This window comes from Aquarana catesbeiana, linkage group LG13, assembly GCF_042186555.1.
Source record: "Aquarana catesbeiana isolate 2022-GZ linkage group LG13, ASM4218655v1, whole genome shotgun sequence".
Classification (NCBI taxonomy): Eukaryota; Metazoa; Chordata; class Amphibia; order Anura; family Ranidae; genus Aquarana; species Aquarana catesbeiana.
In genome coordinates this window covers 161,958,287-161,973,738 of record NC_133336.1, presented here as the reverse complement: position 1 = coordinate 161,973,738, position 15,452 = coordinate 161,958,287, and the positions used below count along the sequence as shown (strand labels likewise).

The 15,452-nt window shown below is 42.2% G+C and overlaps 1 protein-coding gene across 1 annotated transcript in view; it reads left to right on the top strand.

The window, feature by feature from the left end:
* KATNBL1 (katanin regulatory subunit B1 like 1) overlaps nt 1-15,452 on the top strand; it is a gene marked incomplete in the record, with an annotated part of 57,645 nt that overhangs the window by 30,798 nt on the left and 11,395 nt on the right. Inside the window, 4 exon segments of the mRNA XM_073609792.1 lie at nt 851-1,091; nt 2,064-2,194; nt 6,994-7,044; nt 11,009-11,098. Of these exon segments, the coding sequence (XP_073465893.1) occupies nt 851-1,091; nt 2,064-2,194; nt 6,994-7,044; nt 11,009-11,098 (513 nt within the window).

Genomic DNA, 15,452 nt, shown 5'->3' with positions numbered 1-15,452 from the left:
GCATGTTGACAATGTTCACCAATCATACCTTATTGATTCTTGCCTTCTGCTAGCATTTCCTTCCAGTGTGACTGCACCAGGTCCTGTTGGTTAACCACTTAGGCTATGAATGCTGCATTGTGATATAGCAGAGATTATGTTCATGCTCCTTATACTTAAAAAAAAAAAAAAAAAAGATTTTCTCCAGGGCTACAAAGTGCTTCAGAGGAAGTTAATTTTGTAGAACACCATTTCATTTCCTGAAAGTACATTTAGTACTATGTCCCATCTTCCTATGTGCTGTCTAAGGTTAGCTGTTAAGTCGGACAGGGCACCCATTCTTCCTCCATGACAGTCCAACAACACAGCTAGCAAAGACACAGCTGCTTTGACAGATGAAACTTTTTTTTTTTCCTATCTCCATAAACTTGCCTTTTGCCCCCCCCCCCCCCCCCCCCCCCCATTCCTCATGAGAGGTTTGTCTCCAACAAGTGATTGGAGATGGAGAAAAGTGCCATCTGTCGAAGCAGCTTTCTTGCTAACTGCATTGTCGGACAACGGTGGAGGGGAGGAGAGGTATTCTGACCTCACAGCTAGCCTTAGACAGCACATAGGAAGATAGGACAAAGTGCTACATATACTTTTTGTCTCCAGAAAAACAAAACGCACACAAAAAAAGTCATAACCTTCTTCTTTTTACACAGGGAGGAACAGGTGAGAAAGTTAGTCTCCTCTACAGGTTGTCTATCATTGTGAAGCTGTTGTGAAAATCCAGTGCAGAAAATTGAAACAGAGGAGGTGGATGTTATGAATGTATTGATCAGATCTATAGCATTTGTTTCCAATAACCAGGTCTTCGTTTTCCAAACAGCAATCAGCAGCTTTATAAAGTGGTGGTTTTCAAGAGGAAAGCCCTGAGCCCCGCCTATAGAAGAAAACAGCATCTAAAAGGCTGGGACTGTGACATGGCAAATAAGGAAAATGAGTTGGCGGGAGGAAACCTGCAGGATAAGCTCCAAAACGACAGACACACCTTTGTATTGAACTCCAGTGACTCAGGCTCTACTCAGACCGAGGGAGCTTCTTCAAAGTATAGCAGCTTCTTCACAGAGGTATTCCTTTCCTAATTGGCATAGGTCGCGTTGTTTTATGAATTGAGTTTAGTTTTGTTTTTTTGTTTAGCACGTGTGTCTTTGTACTAAAGCTAATTAACATGGTTACAAGGCAGCCTTTAATTCTGGACAAGTTATTTTTAGTCTTTTGCATTTTTTGCCAGTTTAGCATTTATTTACCCACTTCAATACTGGGCAATCCCCTCCTGCCCAGGCCAATTTTCAGTTTTCAGCGCTGTCGCATTTTAAACAATTGCGCGGTCATGCAACACTGTACCCACCGTCAGGAGAGCAGCCGATCAGCTCTCGTCTGTCAGCGTGGGTGGTGGAAAAGCCGATACACGTGATCAGCTGTGATTGGACACAGCTGATCACATGGTAAAGAGCCTATGTCAGAGGCTCTTTACCGAGATCGGTGTTGCGGTGTGTCAGATTGACACACCACACCATCACTGCGCTGCACACCCCCGTGGCTTATCCTACTGGACGTCATATGTTGTCCAGTCAGGATAACTTATCCACTTCGTGCATGTCATTTTGCAAAATGGCAGACAGGAAGTGGTTAAATATGCAAAGATTTCATTGCCCAGATCTTTAAAGCTTACTGTGTGTGCATGTTATCAATTTGTACAGTATTTTATAAGCGTATGTCAAATCACAAAGATTCAAGGTGGATGTTACATACATATAGCCCAACTCTGGGTTAACACCTTAAATTTTTATTTCTTAAAAATAGGAATGGGGGTGGTCTTGTGCTGCCATGCAGTGTGTGTGTGTGTGGGGGGGGGGGGGTCTCTCAGGCTGCAGGGCATAGAAGTGCATTGGCTGAGACCTCAGGAGAACTTTCACCTCAGATTTGAAAACTGAGGTTTGTTGGTGGTGGGTTTTTTTTTTTTTTTTCTTTCATATATGAAATGTATGTGAGTTGCTTCTTTACCCTAATTGTAAATTATAGTTGTGTAACAATTTCAGATCTTTTTGCAGGTCTCAAAGGATCATGAAATAATGTCCCAGGTCCTGTTTAGCAGGAATCTCAGGCTAAACGTAGCACTAACGTTCTGGAAGAAGCACAGTGTAAATGAACTTGTTGCCTATTTAGTCAGGTATTTAATTTTGACTTTGGTTTTTGGTTACTTGTTTGGAGAATTTTTTTTTTTTTTTTTTTTAACGCCATCTAAATATCTAATTTTACTTTTGTGAAATAAAAACCTTTGGCCTCAAATGTTATATTAAACTGTTTTTTTTTTTTTTTTTTTTTTTTTCTCCTTTTTAAAATTCTCTCCTGGTCAGAAGGCTAGAGTCCTCTTATGTTGGTGCCTCCTGTGCCCACCCACACCTATGGCACCCCACAGAAATCTCCTCTACATGCACGCTTCTGCTTGGAACTAATTGTACATGCAGCTGTTCAGTGCTGTGCACACATGCAGTACAAAAGGAACACAAAGCCACACCTTCACCATGCCTCTTCCTTTACCGCAATGGTAATTGACAGCAGCTCCCGAGCTGTCAATCGCTACTGTGAAGGATGTAAGTTCTGTTGGCATCTTCTTTATCACAAAAATGTATTTTAATATCCCTTCAAATTGCAAGAATTGGTGCTGGCTCTTCCCACTTGTCTGTCAGGCTAAGTTTACACAATCTTCAAAAGTGGGCATTTCTTGTTCAATAATTTTTATTGTAAATATATCAAAGGTAGTCAGTAATACAGATGCACCTAGTCCGCCCCCGCGCAGGGGCTATGACTGGCAACATAGATGAACATAAAAGCATAGGCAAAGGAGAGAAGGCCTCCTTCTCAAACAGGCACATTTTAACTTAAACAGACATAGGTCGTTTGGGAAAAACCCCATAACTGCTAAAAAAGCCAGGACATGTGTGACAATGACCCCTCAGTAGGTAGTCCTGGACACCAAAAGGGAGATAAAGCGAGCTGAAAACACCTTCAAAGGAAAGAGCAGAAAGCAAGACAGGAGAGAAAGGTAAAAGGAGTGGGGTAGGGACCCGGGGTCGCCAGAGACCTTAATTAGTCTCCCCACGCTTGCCAAGGGAAGACGTATGTCAACCATGGTTCCGAGACCTTCAGGAACTTGGCGTGTGTGTTTTGAAGAATACTAGACATTTTTTCATTAAGCATCATGGTCACTTCCTGGAAAGAGTCTGTAGGTTTCTTCCAAGCCTGGGCAATCCTCCTTTTGGCTGATATGAATAAAATGCCAATTTTTGTTAACAAGCGAAAAGGCCCGGAATGGTGCAATGCACATTTAGCTTACTTTCAGACCTTCAAATGGAACAGGGAATACAGCAAACCAAACACTCAGGGTCAGAAGCCCACCAATCAAGGGCAGGTCCATCAGGTATGGAGAGCATCCCCACGATGGCCACACCCCTGAAAACAACGATCACTGTAAAGCCCCATACAAATTCTCAGATTTTCTGCTCATTTTTTTTCCTTCAGATTTACCAAAACCATATAATATGAGGTCAAACCTTCAGAGTTTGAATTTGTATGCAATCAAGCAGGCCCTTGCACTACATGATTTTGGTAAATCTGAACACAAAAAAACAGGAGAAAATCTGATGTGTGTATGGGGCTTAAGTCTGATTAGCATGGGCAATACGGGCCTGAACCCAATACCACTGCAAAAAAGCAGGCATTTCATAAACGTTTTTGACGCTCCACAAATTCATGTAAAAATTGTGTGCATTGCAGCGCTCAGTGTTAACATGATCACGTTGCCGCATCAGACTTAAACAGACGTGCTGTTTGCCAGGCTTTGCTGCTCCCCAAACGTTTCCATTGAAGTTAATGTAAACACGCTGCAAACAGGTCACAAGTGCCTCTTTACAGCATGTAGGAGATGGATTTAGAAACTGTTACTAGGCAAGAATACAAAAATCCATACGATAGATAACCAACACAGAGAGTCACCTGGCAAGCTTTAAAAGCAACGCAAAAACCTATTAAACACGCCATTAAGTCATAATGCATTAGGTGCGTTTTAATGGGCGCTGAAACTTCTTTGCACATCTAAATGATCCCTTAAAGTGTATATTCATTAGATCTGTAATCCAATCCTGCTCTGTCCCTGGAGAGCAGCTTCAGTCCGAGGATTTGAAATCCCTAATCTCTTCCTTTCCGTACCTCTAAGCTTGTACAAATAAGAGGCATCCTGATTGATCATCACCCTTGCATGGATGGTGCTGACCAATCAGAATCTGTCTAACCCTCCCTGTCAGCACTGAGAAGAGCCAGGAGGATTTCAAATCCCCAGGCCGTGTGGAGCGGCTTTCCAATAACTGACAGAGCAGTATAGCGGGACTACAGTACAGCCGGATTGGGGTCCAATGTAGGGTCACCTTACAGATTTTCTGTAAAGGTGAACTTACATTTTAAATAACTTTTTTTTTTTTTTTATATATTATTATTATATAGATGGTTTGTTAAATATATATAATCTAGCGGAGTGTAAATAGAAGTTCATTGCTGGGGGGGGTGTGTGTATGTTTATTTTATCTATCTATCTATCTATCCTAACTAGGGATGAGCTTCGAGTTCGAGTCAAACTCATGTTTGACTCGAACATTGGCTGTTCGCCGAACAGTGAACAATTTAGGGTGTTCGCGGCAAATTCGAAAGCCGCGGAACACCCTTTAAAAGTCTATGGGAGAAATCAAAAGTGCTATTTTTAAAGGCTTATATGCAAGTTATTGTCATAAAAAGTGTTTGGGGACCTGGGTCCTGCCCCAGGGGACAAGGATCAATGCAAAAAAAGTTTTAAAAACGTCTGTTTTTTCGGTACCAGTGACTTTAATAATGCTTAAAGTGAAACAATAGTGTAATATTCCTTTAAATTTCATACCTGGGGGGTGTCTATAGTATGCCTGTAAAGGGGTGCATGTTTCCTGTGTTTAGAACAGTCTGACAGCAAAATGACATTTCAACGGAAAAAGTCATTTTTAAAACTACTCGCAGCTATTAATGAATTGCCGGTCCGACAATACACATAAAAGTTCATTGATAAAAACGGCATGGGAATTCCCCACAGGGGAACCCCAAACCAAAATTAAAAAAAAAAGACGTGGGGGGGGGGGTCCCCCTAAATTCCATACCAGACCCTTTATCCTAGCACGCAACCTGGCAGGCCGCAGGAATAGAGGGGGGGGGGGGACGAGAGAGCGCCCCCCTCCTGAACCGTACCAGGCCACATGCCCTCAACATTGAGAGGGTGCTTTGGGGTAGCATGGGGGCATATCGGAATCTGGAAGCCCCCTTTAACAAGGGGACCCCAGATCCCAGCCCTCCCCCCTGTGTGAAATGGTAAGGGGGGTACTACCCCTACCATTTCACAAAAAAACTGTTAAAAATGACAAGAGACAGTTTTTGACAATCCTTTATTTTAATCTATCTTCCTCCGGTGTTCTCGTCCTGTATCTTCTATCTTCTATCTTCTATCTTCTATCTTCCTCCGGTGTTCTCGTCCTGCATCTTCTATCTTCTATCTTCCTCCGGTGTTCTCGTCCTGCATCTTCTATCTTCTATCTTCTATCTTCCTCCGGTGTTCTCGTCCTGCATCTTCTATCTTCTATCTTCTATCTTCTATCTTCTATCTTCCTCCGGTGTTCTCGTCCTGCATCTTCTATCTTCCTCCGGTGTTCTCGTCCTGCATCTTCTATCTTCTATCTTCCTCCGGTGTTCTCGTCCTGCATCTTCTATCTTCTATCTTCCTCCGGTGTTCTCGTCCTGCATCTTCTATCTTCTATCTTCCACCGGAGGAAGATAGATGCATTTAAATAAAGGAATTGTCAAAAACTGTCTCTTGTCATTTTTAACATTTTTGACAGTTTTTTTTTGTGAAATGGTAGGAGTAGTACCCCCTTACCATTTCACACAGGGGGAAGGGCTGGGATCTGGGGGCCCCCTTGTTAAAGGGGGCTTCCGGATTCCTATAAGCCCGCAGACACCCACAAACACCGGGCAAGGGTTGTGGGGATGAGCCCCTTGTCCCCATCAACATGGGGACAAGGTGTTTTGGGGGGCTACCCCACAGCACCCTCCCAATGTTGAGGGCATGTGGCCTGGTACGGTTCAGAGGGGGGGGGGGGGGCGCTCTCTCGTCGTCGTCCCCCCCCCCCCCCCTTTTTCCTGCGGCCTGACAGTTTGCCTGCTCGGATAAGGGTCTGGTATGGATTTTTGGGGGGACACCATGCGTTTTTTTTTTTTTTTTTAATTTTGCCCGGGGTTCCCCTTAATATCCATACCAGACCTGAAGGGCCTGGTATGGACTTTAGGGGGACCCCCACATTTATTTTTTTTATTTATTTTTAATTTTGGTTCGGGGTTCCCCTGTGGGGAATTCCCATGCCGTTTTTATAAATGAACTTTTATGTGTATTGTCGGACCGGCATTTCATTAATAGCCGCGAGTAGTTTTTAAATGACTTTTTTTTCCTTTTGAAATGTCATTTTGCTGTCACTGTTCTAAACACGGGAAACATGCGCCCCTTTACAGGCATACTATAGACACCCCCCAGGTAAGGAATTTAAAGGAGTATTACACTTTTATTGTTTCACTTTAGGCATTATTAAAATTACTGCTCCCGAAAAAACGGCCGTTTTTAAAACTTTTTTTGCATTGATCCTTGTCCCCTGGGGCAGGACCCAGGTCCCCAAACACTTTTTATGACAATAACTTGCATATAAGTCTTTAAAATTAGCACTTTTGATTATTCATGTTCGTGTCCCATAGACTTTAATGGTGTTCGCATGTTCGAACAAATTTTTTGCCTGTTCGCAAGTTCTGGTGCGAACCAAACAGGGGGTTGTTCGGCTCATCCCTAATCGTAACTTGGGGTAAAGCATTTATCAACATGACTGTGTCCCTCATAAAACTCTATTTTTACAGGATGCAGGATTTAGGAGTAATAGCAGATTGTCTTCCAGTTCTTACAAACAGGTAACTTTCAATTGTATCTTGAATTACTGTATACTGGCCTTTTTCCTTTTTAGTTTTGGATAGAGTGGAGAGGGATTAAAACCTGTCAGGCTTTATTGCTGTCTGTTTCCTCTTAGGGTGATTCACTCTGTCCTGTTTACTGTTATCCTTGAAGGTAAAATAAATTCCTACGTTTTGGTTTGACATTGACAAAACGCTAATAGAGGGGAAACCTTCCAATGGGGACACTAGTTCTGGTGACACAGCGGGATTCCCTCACTTTGGCGGGATATTCTCTCGCTTCCTGTTTTGGCTATGGGACAGGAAAATGAGGGGAAAAAACATAACCCTCCCCTACTCTAAAATTTAAAAGTTTTGCCTTTAGTTACACTTAAACTTGATACTGAAGATTGTGAATTGTGGGAGGAATTAAAGTGGTTGTAAAGAAATGTGCACTTAAAGGGAAATTGTGCTTGCGTGCTTTTCAAACTTTTACTGCACCTGTGATTGTTTTTGATAGTAAAGTGTAATTGAAAATTGGTTAGTTTTCATGAGAACATAGATTGTATCTTTTAAGAAATTCAAATTTAGTTTTTTTTTTTTTTTTTTATATATCCACTGGATAGTCCAAGTATGATCTTGCATACCTACGTTGTGCCCAGCTGGTCCAATGTAAGCATACAAATATGCATGTGGGCCTGTTGTGGAAGCTGACAATAAGTGTAGTAGTTGTCACTACTACAGTCATAGCCACAATCTTCCAGGTCCTCTCCCATCTGCACAGTAGCCAAAGTGGGTCGCTCGTTTGGTATTGCTGCCATTCACAGACAGAACACCTTTATAAGATGTTCTGTAATGAACAAGGTGGAGAGGAGGGATGGTGACCTCACTGGGGAGATGTGGGTACAGAAAGTAATGGGGAATGCAAAATTCTGGATTTGTCACAGGCATGTATGGTGAGGGGTAAACTTCAATGGGGTCACTGTCAACTTTCGAAGAGGGGATTTCCTCTGACTTCCTGTTGTCTCTGGACAGATGGGAAACAAAAACTGACAGGTGTCCTAACCAATTCCTTATTCTTGTCAAGCGAAAGTTTTTGGCTTTACAAACATGGTAAGGTGAAAAGCCATTTACACTAGAATTGCAAGTATATAACCCGTGCAGAGCTAAATATACATGCTGGCCTCATTGTAAAGTGCCAGGTTTAAGTTCTACTATGCCTTTAACTTCAATACTTTGAGTCAGTTACCTAGCACAAGCAGGCAGCCAGGAAAGTCCTAAGTTCCCATGTACATATGCAAGCAATCACTTTAAAGCACATCTCTTGGCTGGTTGCTACATAAATATATATACATAATATGCAATGCATGCACTCCTAGAACAGGATGCACTAGGTGTCAGTGGGATGCTTATCTGCAAGTACATGTTGTGCAACTTGCATTACTAACCATTATTGACAGTTTGGAGAGGAATTTGTAATTTTGTTGAGCAGGTACAAGTTTGGGCAAAGGTCAGATCAGGCTGCAGAGCTAAGTAACTCGGTCACAGTATTTCTTGTGTCGCTGGCCTGGAACAAGTATGCAATCAGGAGTTATGACTTGGCACATGCTGTGTGCTTGTTCCTAGGTAGGTTGCTTAACATCCCTGGCGGTATGATTATTTCGGATTTTAGGTGCTGAAAGCGGTACAATTATTTTGCATGGAAATTTGGCGTTTTATATTGTAGGTCTGTAAATCTTAACAATAACACACTTAAATCTGTCCAAACCAGAGTCTAGTAGATATCCCGGGTATGATAAAGTGTGAAACACAAAAACATAAATTATAATATAATAAATAAAAATAAATTAAAAAAATTTAAAAATAGTAATAAAATAAATTTCCCCACAATTCACTATCGCTCAATTCTGCAAGTGTTCTAATTTACTATCGCTGTTTTCTAGCTGATCTAAAGCCACTTTTGACGTAAAGGGACACTTTTTGGTTGCTATGGACAATCTCCAGTTTCCAGGCAGAAAGAACAGTGTATATCACATAAAACTGCATGCAGGGCATAGGACAAAGCACTGGGGACAAAAGGGATGTGAAATCACTTCATACAGTACTGTAATCTGTAAGATTACAGTACTGTATGTGTTATGATTTTTACTTTTTTTTTAATTTGCCGCCAGGCTCCGCCCCCGTGCGTCGCGCCGCTCGCAGGGAACGGAGCCTGGCACGGAGAGGTTTCGGAGGAGGACGGAGCCCTCGGACACTGCGGGTGACATCTCAGGATCCCGGGGACAAGGTAAGTAACGCTGCCCCAGGATCCTGCAATGTTATCCCGAGTGTGGCTCGGGGTTACCGCTAATGGTACTGAATTTTAACCCCGAGCCACACTCGGGAAAACCGCCAGGGAGGTTAAAAAAAATTTTCAGCCAGAGGCAGCGAAGTATTACATTTACTCTGTTCGACTTGGCCCTGTTTAGCCAGAATTAAACCACCAATTTTAGCAAGTTCCCAAAACCATTAAAGCAGAACTAAACCCATACATTTATCTTTTTTCCAAAACAGTTAATTATTCGCAGTATGCTTTAAATGTGTCACATTTGCTGAATTCTCAACCGAACTGTCAGACCATCTTCTTTTTTACAAATTTTTTATTTAGTAAGTCAAGACATGCACCACGGCATCAAAAATATTGAAGACGCAAAGTGGCGTATAGAACAGCACAAAACAATATATCTGAAGTATCAACATACAATAATAAAGATAGTATGCATACCTAACACCCCTATTGCTTCACGTATCCCTGGCCAGAGGACAAATAAAGCAAGATACCATAACTTCCCAAGGATGAGATGGGACACTGCTGGGCAATAGTTTGCTAAACAGGACTAATCCATGGAACATGTCCAGATCACTTTAGAACCGTATAAAATATGGCGAGATAGAGAATTGGTAAGGGGGAGCAAGCTAGAAAAGAGAGACCATGGGAGGGAGAAAAATAAAAGGTTGGGGGGGGGGTAGAGAGAGAAGGGTAGAGAAGAGTAGGGACAAGGGTATGGGGGTCAGAAGGGAGTGGAGGGTGAGATGGAGAGATTTGAACTTGCAGAGTGCAAAAGCAACACGTGAATCACTTAGGCAATACCACCAGAATACAGGCATCTCCTACTGGTGCATAGAAAATGTCTAATCTAGTCTTCAGTGTCGCTTCCACAGAGGTTTTGTTCCTCATCAGAGAAGACAAACATATTCCACAATGTCCACGTTTTGGAGTAGCGTTCATGTTGGTGGGGTACCGACTGTATAAGAGGATCAAACCATCTTCTAATGGGAGATGTTCCACATGATTGGCGGAAAGTTGAAAAAAAATTGTACCTATCTACACGAAGGGCAGCAAGGTAGAAGCTGGCAATTACAGGCCAGTGAGTTTAACATTGGTGGTAGTCAAGTTAATGAATTTCTCCTGAAAAGAAGGATCATTGTTCCCTTAAACACACCTTGCTGGACACAAAGCAGCATGGCTTTACTGAGAGAAGATCATGTCGGATTTTTTGACTATAGCCCCAATGTTTTGAACAGGGGTGGTGCTGTGGACATGGAAAATCTTGATTTTCAGCAAGACATTTGATACAGTTGTATGGTCCCAACTAGGATATCCAAGATGACTATGCAGGCCTCTCCACCACCATGGTCCACATTTGGTGGCAATGCCTCAAAATGACTAGTTTTTGGATTAGGACATTCAATCTAATCTGTTTGGTAACAGGGAAACGCATCACCAGAAAAACAGATTGCCCTCAAAAATGAGATAATGACCTTCCTTTAAAAAAAAAAAAAAATATTCCTATATCATATTGTGTATTTTTATTTTTTTACATGGCAAGCAGACAAAATTTGTTTTTCCTGGAGTTCGGCTTTAAAATCCTAAGCATAGCTAAAATTGTGTGTGTATGTGTGTGCCCCCCAATTATTTTCCTAACTATTTTTTTTTTTTTTGCAGCTTACAGGAAGACAAGGCTTCAATTTCAATTGGTTGTTGTGTTGACCTGTTACCACTGGTTAAGTCTCTACTTAAGAGCAAATTTGAAGAGTAAGTCCCCTATATATCCCCAAATATTTAAAGCGACATTAATCCTAGAACTAAAAATGCAAACCTTTAATCTATTGCAGCTTACTAATCCTTAGATTAGATGTGGTGGCTGTGTGTTCATTTTTAATCTATAGCAGTTTACTAATCCTTAGATTAGATGTGGCTTTATGTTCATTTTTACCCCCCCCCCTTTCTGTCTTCACCTGGTGATTGGACGGAAATACATCCAGAGTGGGGACATTCTAACACAGGCGGTGAAGGAGCAACAGCTCACACATTTTGAGCAGTTTGTGTTTTTTCCTTTTTGGAATACATAACGAATAAAAGCTGATCATTGTAACTACCCGTCAGGGGTAAATGGTTTATCCCAACCCTCACAACTTCAAAAACAAACTTACTGGCCAGATAACCAGATACAAATAAAAACCAATGCAGCCATCACCTCTAAGAATTGGTAAGCTGCAGTATAATAGCTTGCTGTTGGGTTTAATACCTCTATAAATTGGAATGCTGTGATAGCTGTATGTTTGATTTGGGGAAAAAATACAGATCACTGGCGTTATGACATATAAAACTTAAAAGTAATCCATAGGCTGCCATTTCTAAATTTGTGAGTTGATTGAGTTCTGACTTGTGACGGGCTTGTTCCATAAAATTGACTCAAGGTATTAAACCTAGAGACAGGCAAGCAATGTTTTTAAGGTCTCTCTTCACTGTATTATATTTTGGAAAGTAGACACCCAAAGCTATTTGCTGAGAGGCCTATTGAGTCCATGGATTATTTTATATTTTGCCACAAGTTGCGGGAAAAATACAAATTTTTGGAGGGGGGGTTTGAACTGTCCTGGCATTTTATGCACAACATTTAGAAGCTTATGTCACACATCACCCACTCTTCTCTTCTAACCACTTGAAGGCAAAGCCCTTTCTGACACTATTTGTTTACATGAAAAAAAATTTTTTGCGAGAAAATTACTTTGAACCCACAAACATTTTATTTATATATACATACATACATACATACATACATACATACATACATACATACATACATACATACATACACAGGCCCTACAGGTGGGTGTTTCGTTTTTTTTTTTTTTTTTTTTTTTTTTCACACAGTATTTGCGCAGCAATTTTTCAAACACAGTTTAGGGGGAAAAAACACACTTATTTTTTTTATGATGAAATAAAAAAGATGATCTTAGGCCGAGTACATGGATATCAAACATGACATGCTTTAAAATTGCGCACAAACGTGCAGTGGCGACAAACTACATACATTTTTAAAAGCCTCTACAGGTTACCACATTAGATTTACAGATGAGATCTACTGCTAAAATTACTGCCCTCGATCTGACCTTCGCGGTGATACCTCACATTCATGGTACAATTGCTGTTTACATTTCGCACTAGACCAATGCTTGCGTTCGCCTTTCTTTTTTTTTTTTAATCATTTTTTATTGTTATGTCAGGGAATGTAAATATCCCCTATGATAGCAATAGGTAGTGACAGGTACTCATTATTTAAAAAAAAAAAGGGGGGGGGGTTTATTAGACCCTAGATCTCTCCTCTGTTCTCAAAGCATCTGACCACACCAAGATCAGTGTGATAAAATGCTTTCCCAATTTCCCAATGGCGCTGTTTACATCTGGCGAAATCCTAAGTCATCAAAGCTCGTAGCTTCCAGTTTCTTAGGCCATAGAGATGATTGGAGCCACTCTGGTCTCTGATCAGCTCTATGGTCAGCTGGCCGAATCACCGGCTGCATTCTCAGGTTCCCTGTTGGGACAGGAGAGCCAGAGAAAAACATGGAAGACGGTGGGAGGGGGGGACATTCCCTCCCACTGCTTGTAAAAGCAGTCTAGAGCAGGGATATGCAATTAGCGGACCTCCAGCTGGTGCAAAACTACAAGTCCCATCATGCCTCTGCCTCTGGGTGTCATGCTTGTGGCTGTCAGTCTTGCTGTGCCTCATGGTGCTTGTAGTTCTGCAACAGCTGGAGGTCCACTAATTGCATATACCTGGTCTAGAGGCTAATTAGCCGCTAGGATTGCTTTTACATGAAAACCGACCGCTGGCTGAAAAGAATGATACCAAGATGGTGCCTAAACCTGCAGGCATCATTCTGGTATAACCACTCAAAGTCCAGCAACATACCAGTACGTTGCTGGTCCTTGTTGGGCATATATTGTAATCATTTTTTTTTTTTTTTTTTTTTTTTTTTTTTTTTCATGCAGCCTGTGGGCTGAACGAAAAAAAGATTGATTGGTGGGTATGCCTACCATTAGAATACCTCCCTTCATCCACCCACTTCTAATGATGGGTATACATGCACCATTTATATATGCCGAAGCATGGGGGCATCCGCCCCAAAAGTTAGGAGCAAATCTCTCCTCCGCCCCTGCTGCCCCCATGCTTCTGCATATATCACCTCCGACAACGCTGGAGTCACGGCTATATGTATCGTGGGAGCAAACGCTGTTGATGTCAAGATAAATAAATCCGTGCTGCAGCTGAATGGCGTACCTGAAGACAAAAAAATGGTTAACAATAAAACACAGTAAAGTATAAAAAATTGCATATCTGAAAAGCAAACATGATAAAACATAATCACAATAAAACATTGCATAATAGAATACAGTAAAAGAGCAGAACAATAGAAAGAGAGAACAATAAAACTATTTTTGTTTTTTTTATTTTATATATATATTTTAGTTACAAAAAAAAAAAAAAACTTTTATAACTGTAACCGGTTCCAGGTTCGGGTCTCTCAAAATGCCATGGCATCTTGAGAGACCCTGTGAAAGTGTGCCTAGTCTGTGCAATGCTGTACCCTACGCTAATACTCAACTAGTGTATGGTAGCGTTCAAAACATTCACCAATGCAAAGACCAGGATTGTCAGGAGGGACAATAATAGCGGGTGTCACGCCTATATCCGCGCTTGCTGCAGACACGACATCTTTTTTTGGGGGGGGGGGGGTTTGTTGGGTAGGGGTACTCGGGAGGACATAAAGAAAATGCCTCTCATGCAGCCAACTGCATTTGGTTGGCCAGTAAATGGGGGAAGTACGGGTGTTGCAGAAGTGGTGGGTTCCCAATTAGGATTGGCGAATGCAGAAGGAAGGGCACTATGGGCATGACGGGCCTTTGTCTTCTTGGTGGTAGCGGGACACTACTTGTGCTTGCCACCTCACCAGCTTGAACTGCACTTATGGGATTTGCCACGTCACCAAGTGTTACTGCAGTGCTGGTTTGACTACGACCAGGGTGTACTAGGCCGCTGGTGCTTGCCAGTTCACCAAAACGCTACCAAAAAAACTTGGGGATCGCAGGGATCAGGCCTGACTCTAACGCTGCAGTTATGTGTTTAGTGTTTTGTAAGTGACAGTGATCGATACTGCACTTGGGTGGGCTGGGCGGAGGGGCAAAAAGCAGGTGCTAGCAGGTATCTGGGCTGATCCCGCTAACACTGGGTTTTGGGAACCCTAAACTGCTGGGGACGCTAGTATAGATCTGATCAGATATTGATCCATTCAGATACTATACCACTAAGGGAGGTGTATGGTGCATGGGTGTTAACGGTACTGGCGCTAACCTGACGCTGCCTGGGGGGGACGCAGACCCTATCTGACCCTTAAACCTAACTTATATCACCGCCGGGCGATCAGGGGTCTAAACCTTTATTGGGTAATAAACGGCGGGTGCCCTGACACTATAAAAAATAAACTAACCAGAGTCACCTGTAACAGTTTATACGGTGATCACTGGTGAAAGGGTTAAACTAGGGGGCAATCAAGGGGTTAAAACCTTTATTAGGTAGTGTATGGGGGTCCCTAACGCTATTAAAACGCTGACGGCGAACCTATATATTTACTTCCCTAACTAGCGTCGCCAGTGACACTAATACAGCAATCAGAAAAACGAGCGCTTAGTGACACTGGTGACGGGGGGGTGATCAAGGGGTTAAAACTTAGAGGGGGTTAGGGGTGTACCCTAGACCTAAAGGGGGCTAACACTAACTGCCCTTCCACTTCTAACTGTCACAAACTGACACCAATGCAGTAATCAGAAAAAAGAAAAAAAAAAAAAAACCTGCTATTGTCACTGTGACGGGGGGTGGGGGGTTAATTGGGGGGTGTAAAGTGTGCCTGGTGTGTTTTACTGTAAGTGTATGTGTTCACTTACTCAGATGTCTTCTCTCCTTGGTGCCAGAATGGAAAATACTGAGCCGAGGAGAGATGACATCACTTCCTCTGCCGCTGTTTACTATAGAGCAGCAGAGGAAGATTCTCATTCGTTGGGAGCGATCGCGAGGGGTGGCCACGAATGAGTGGTCTCCCCCTCAGCC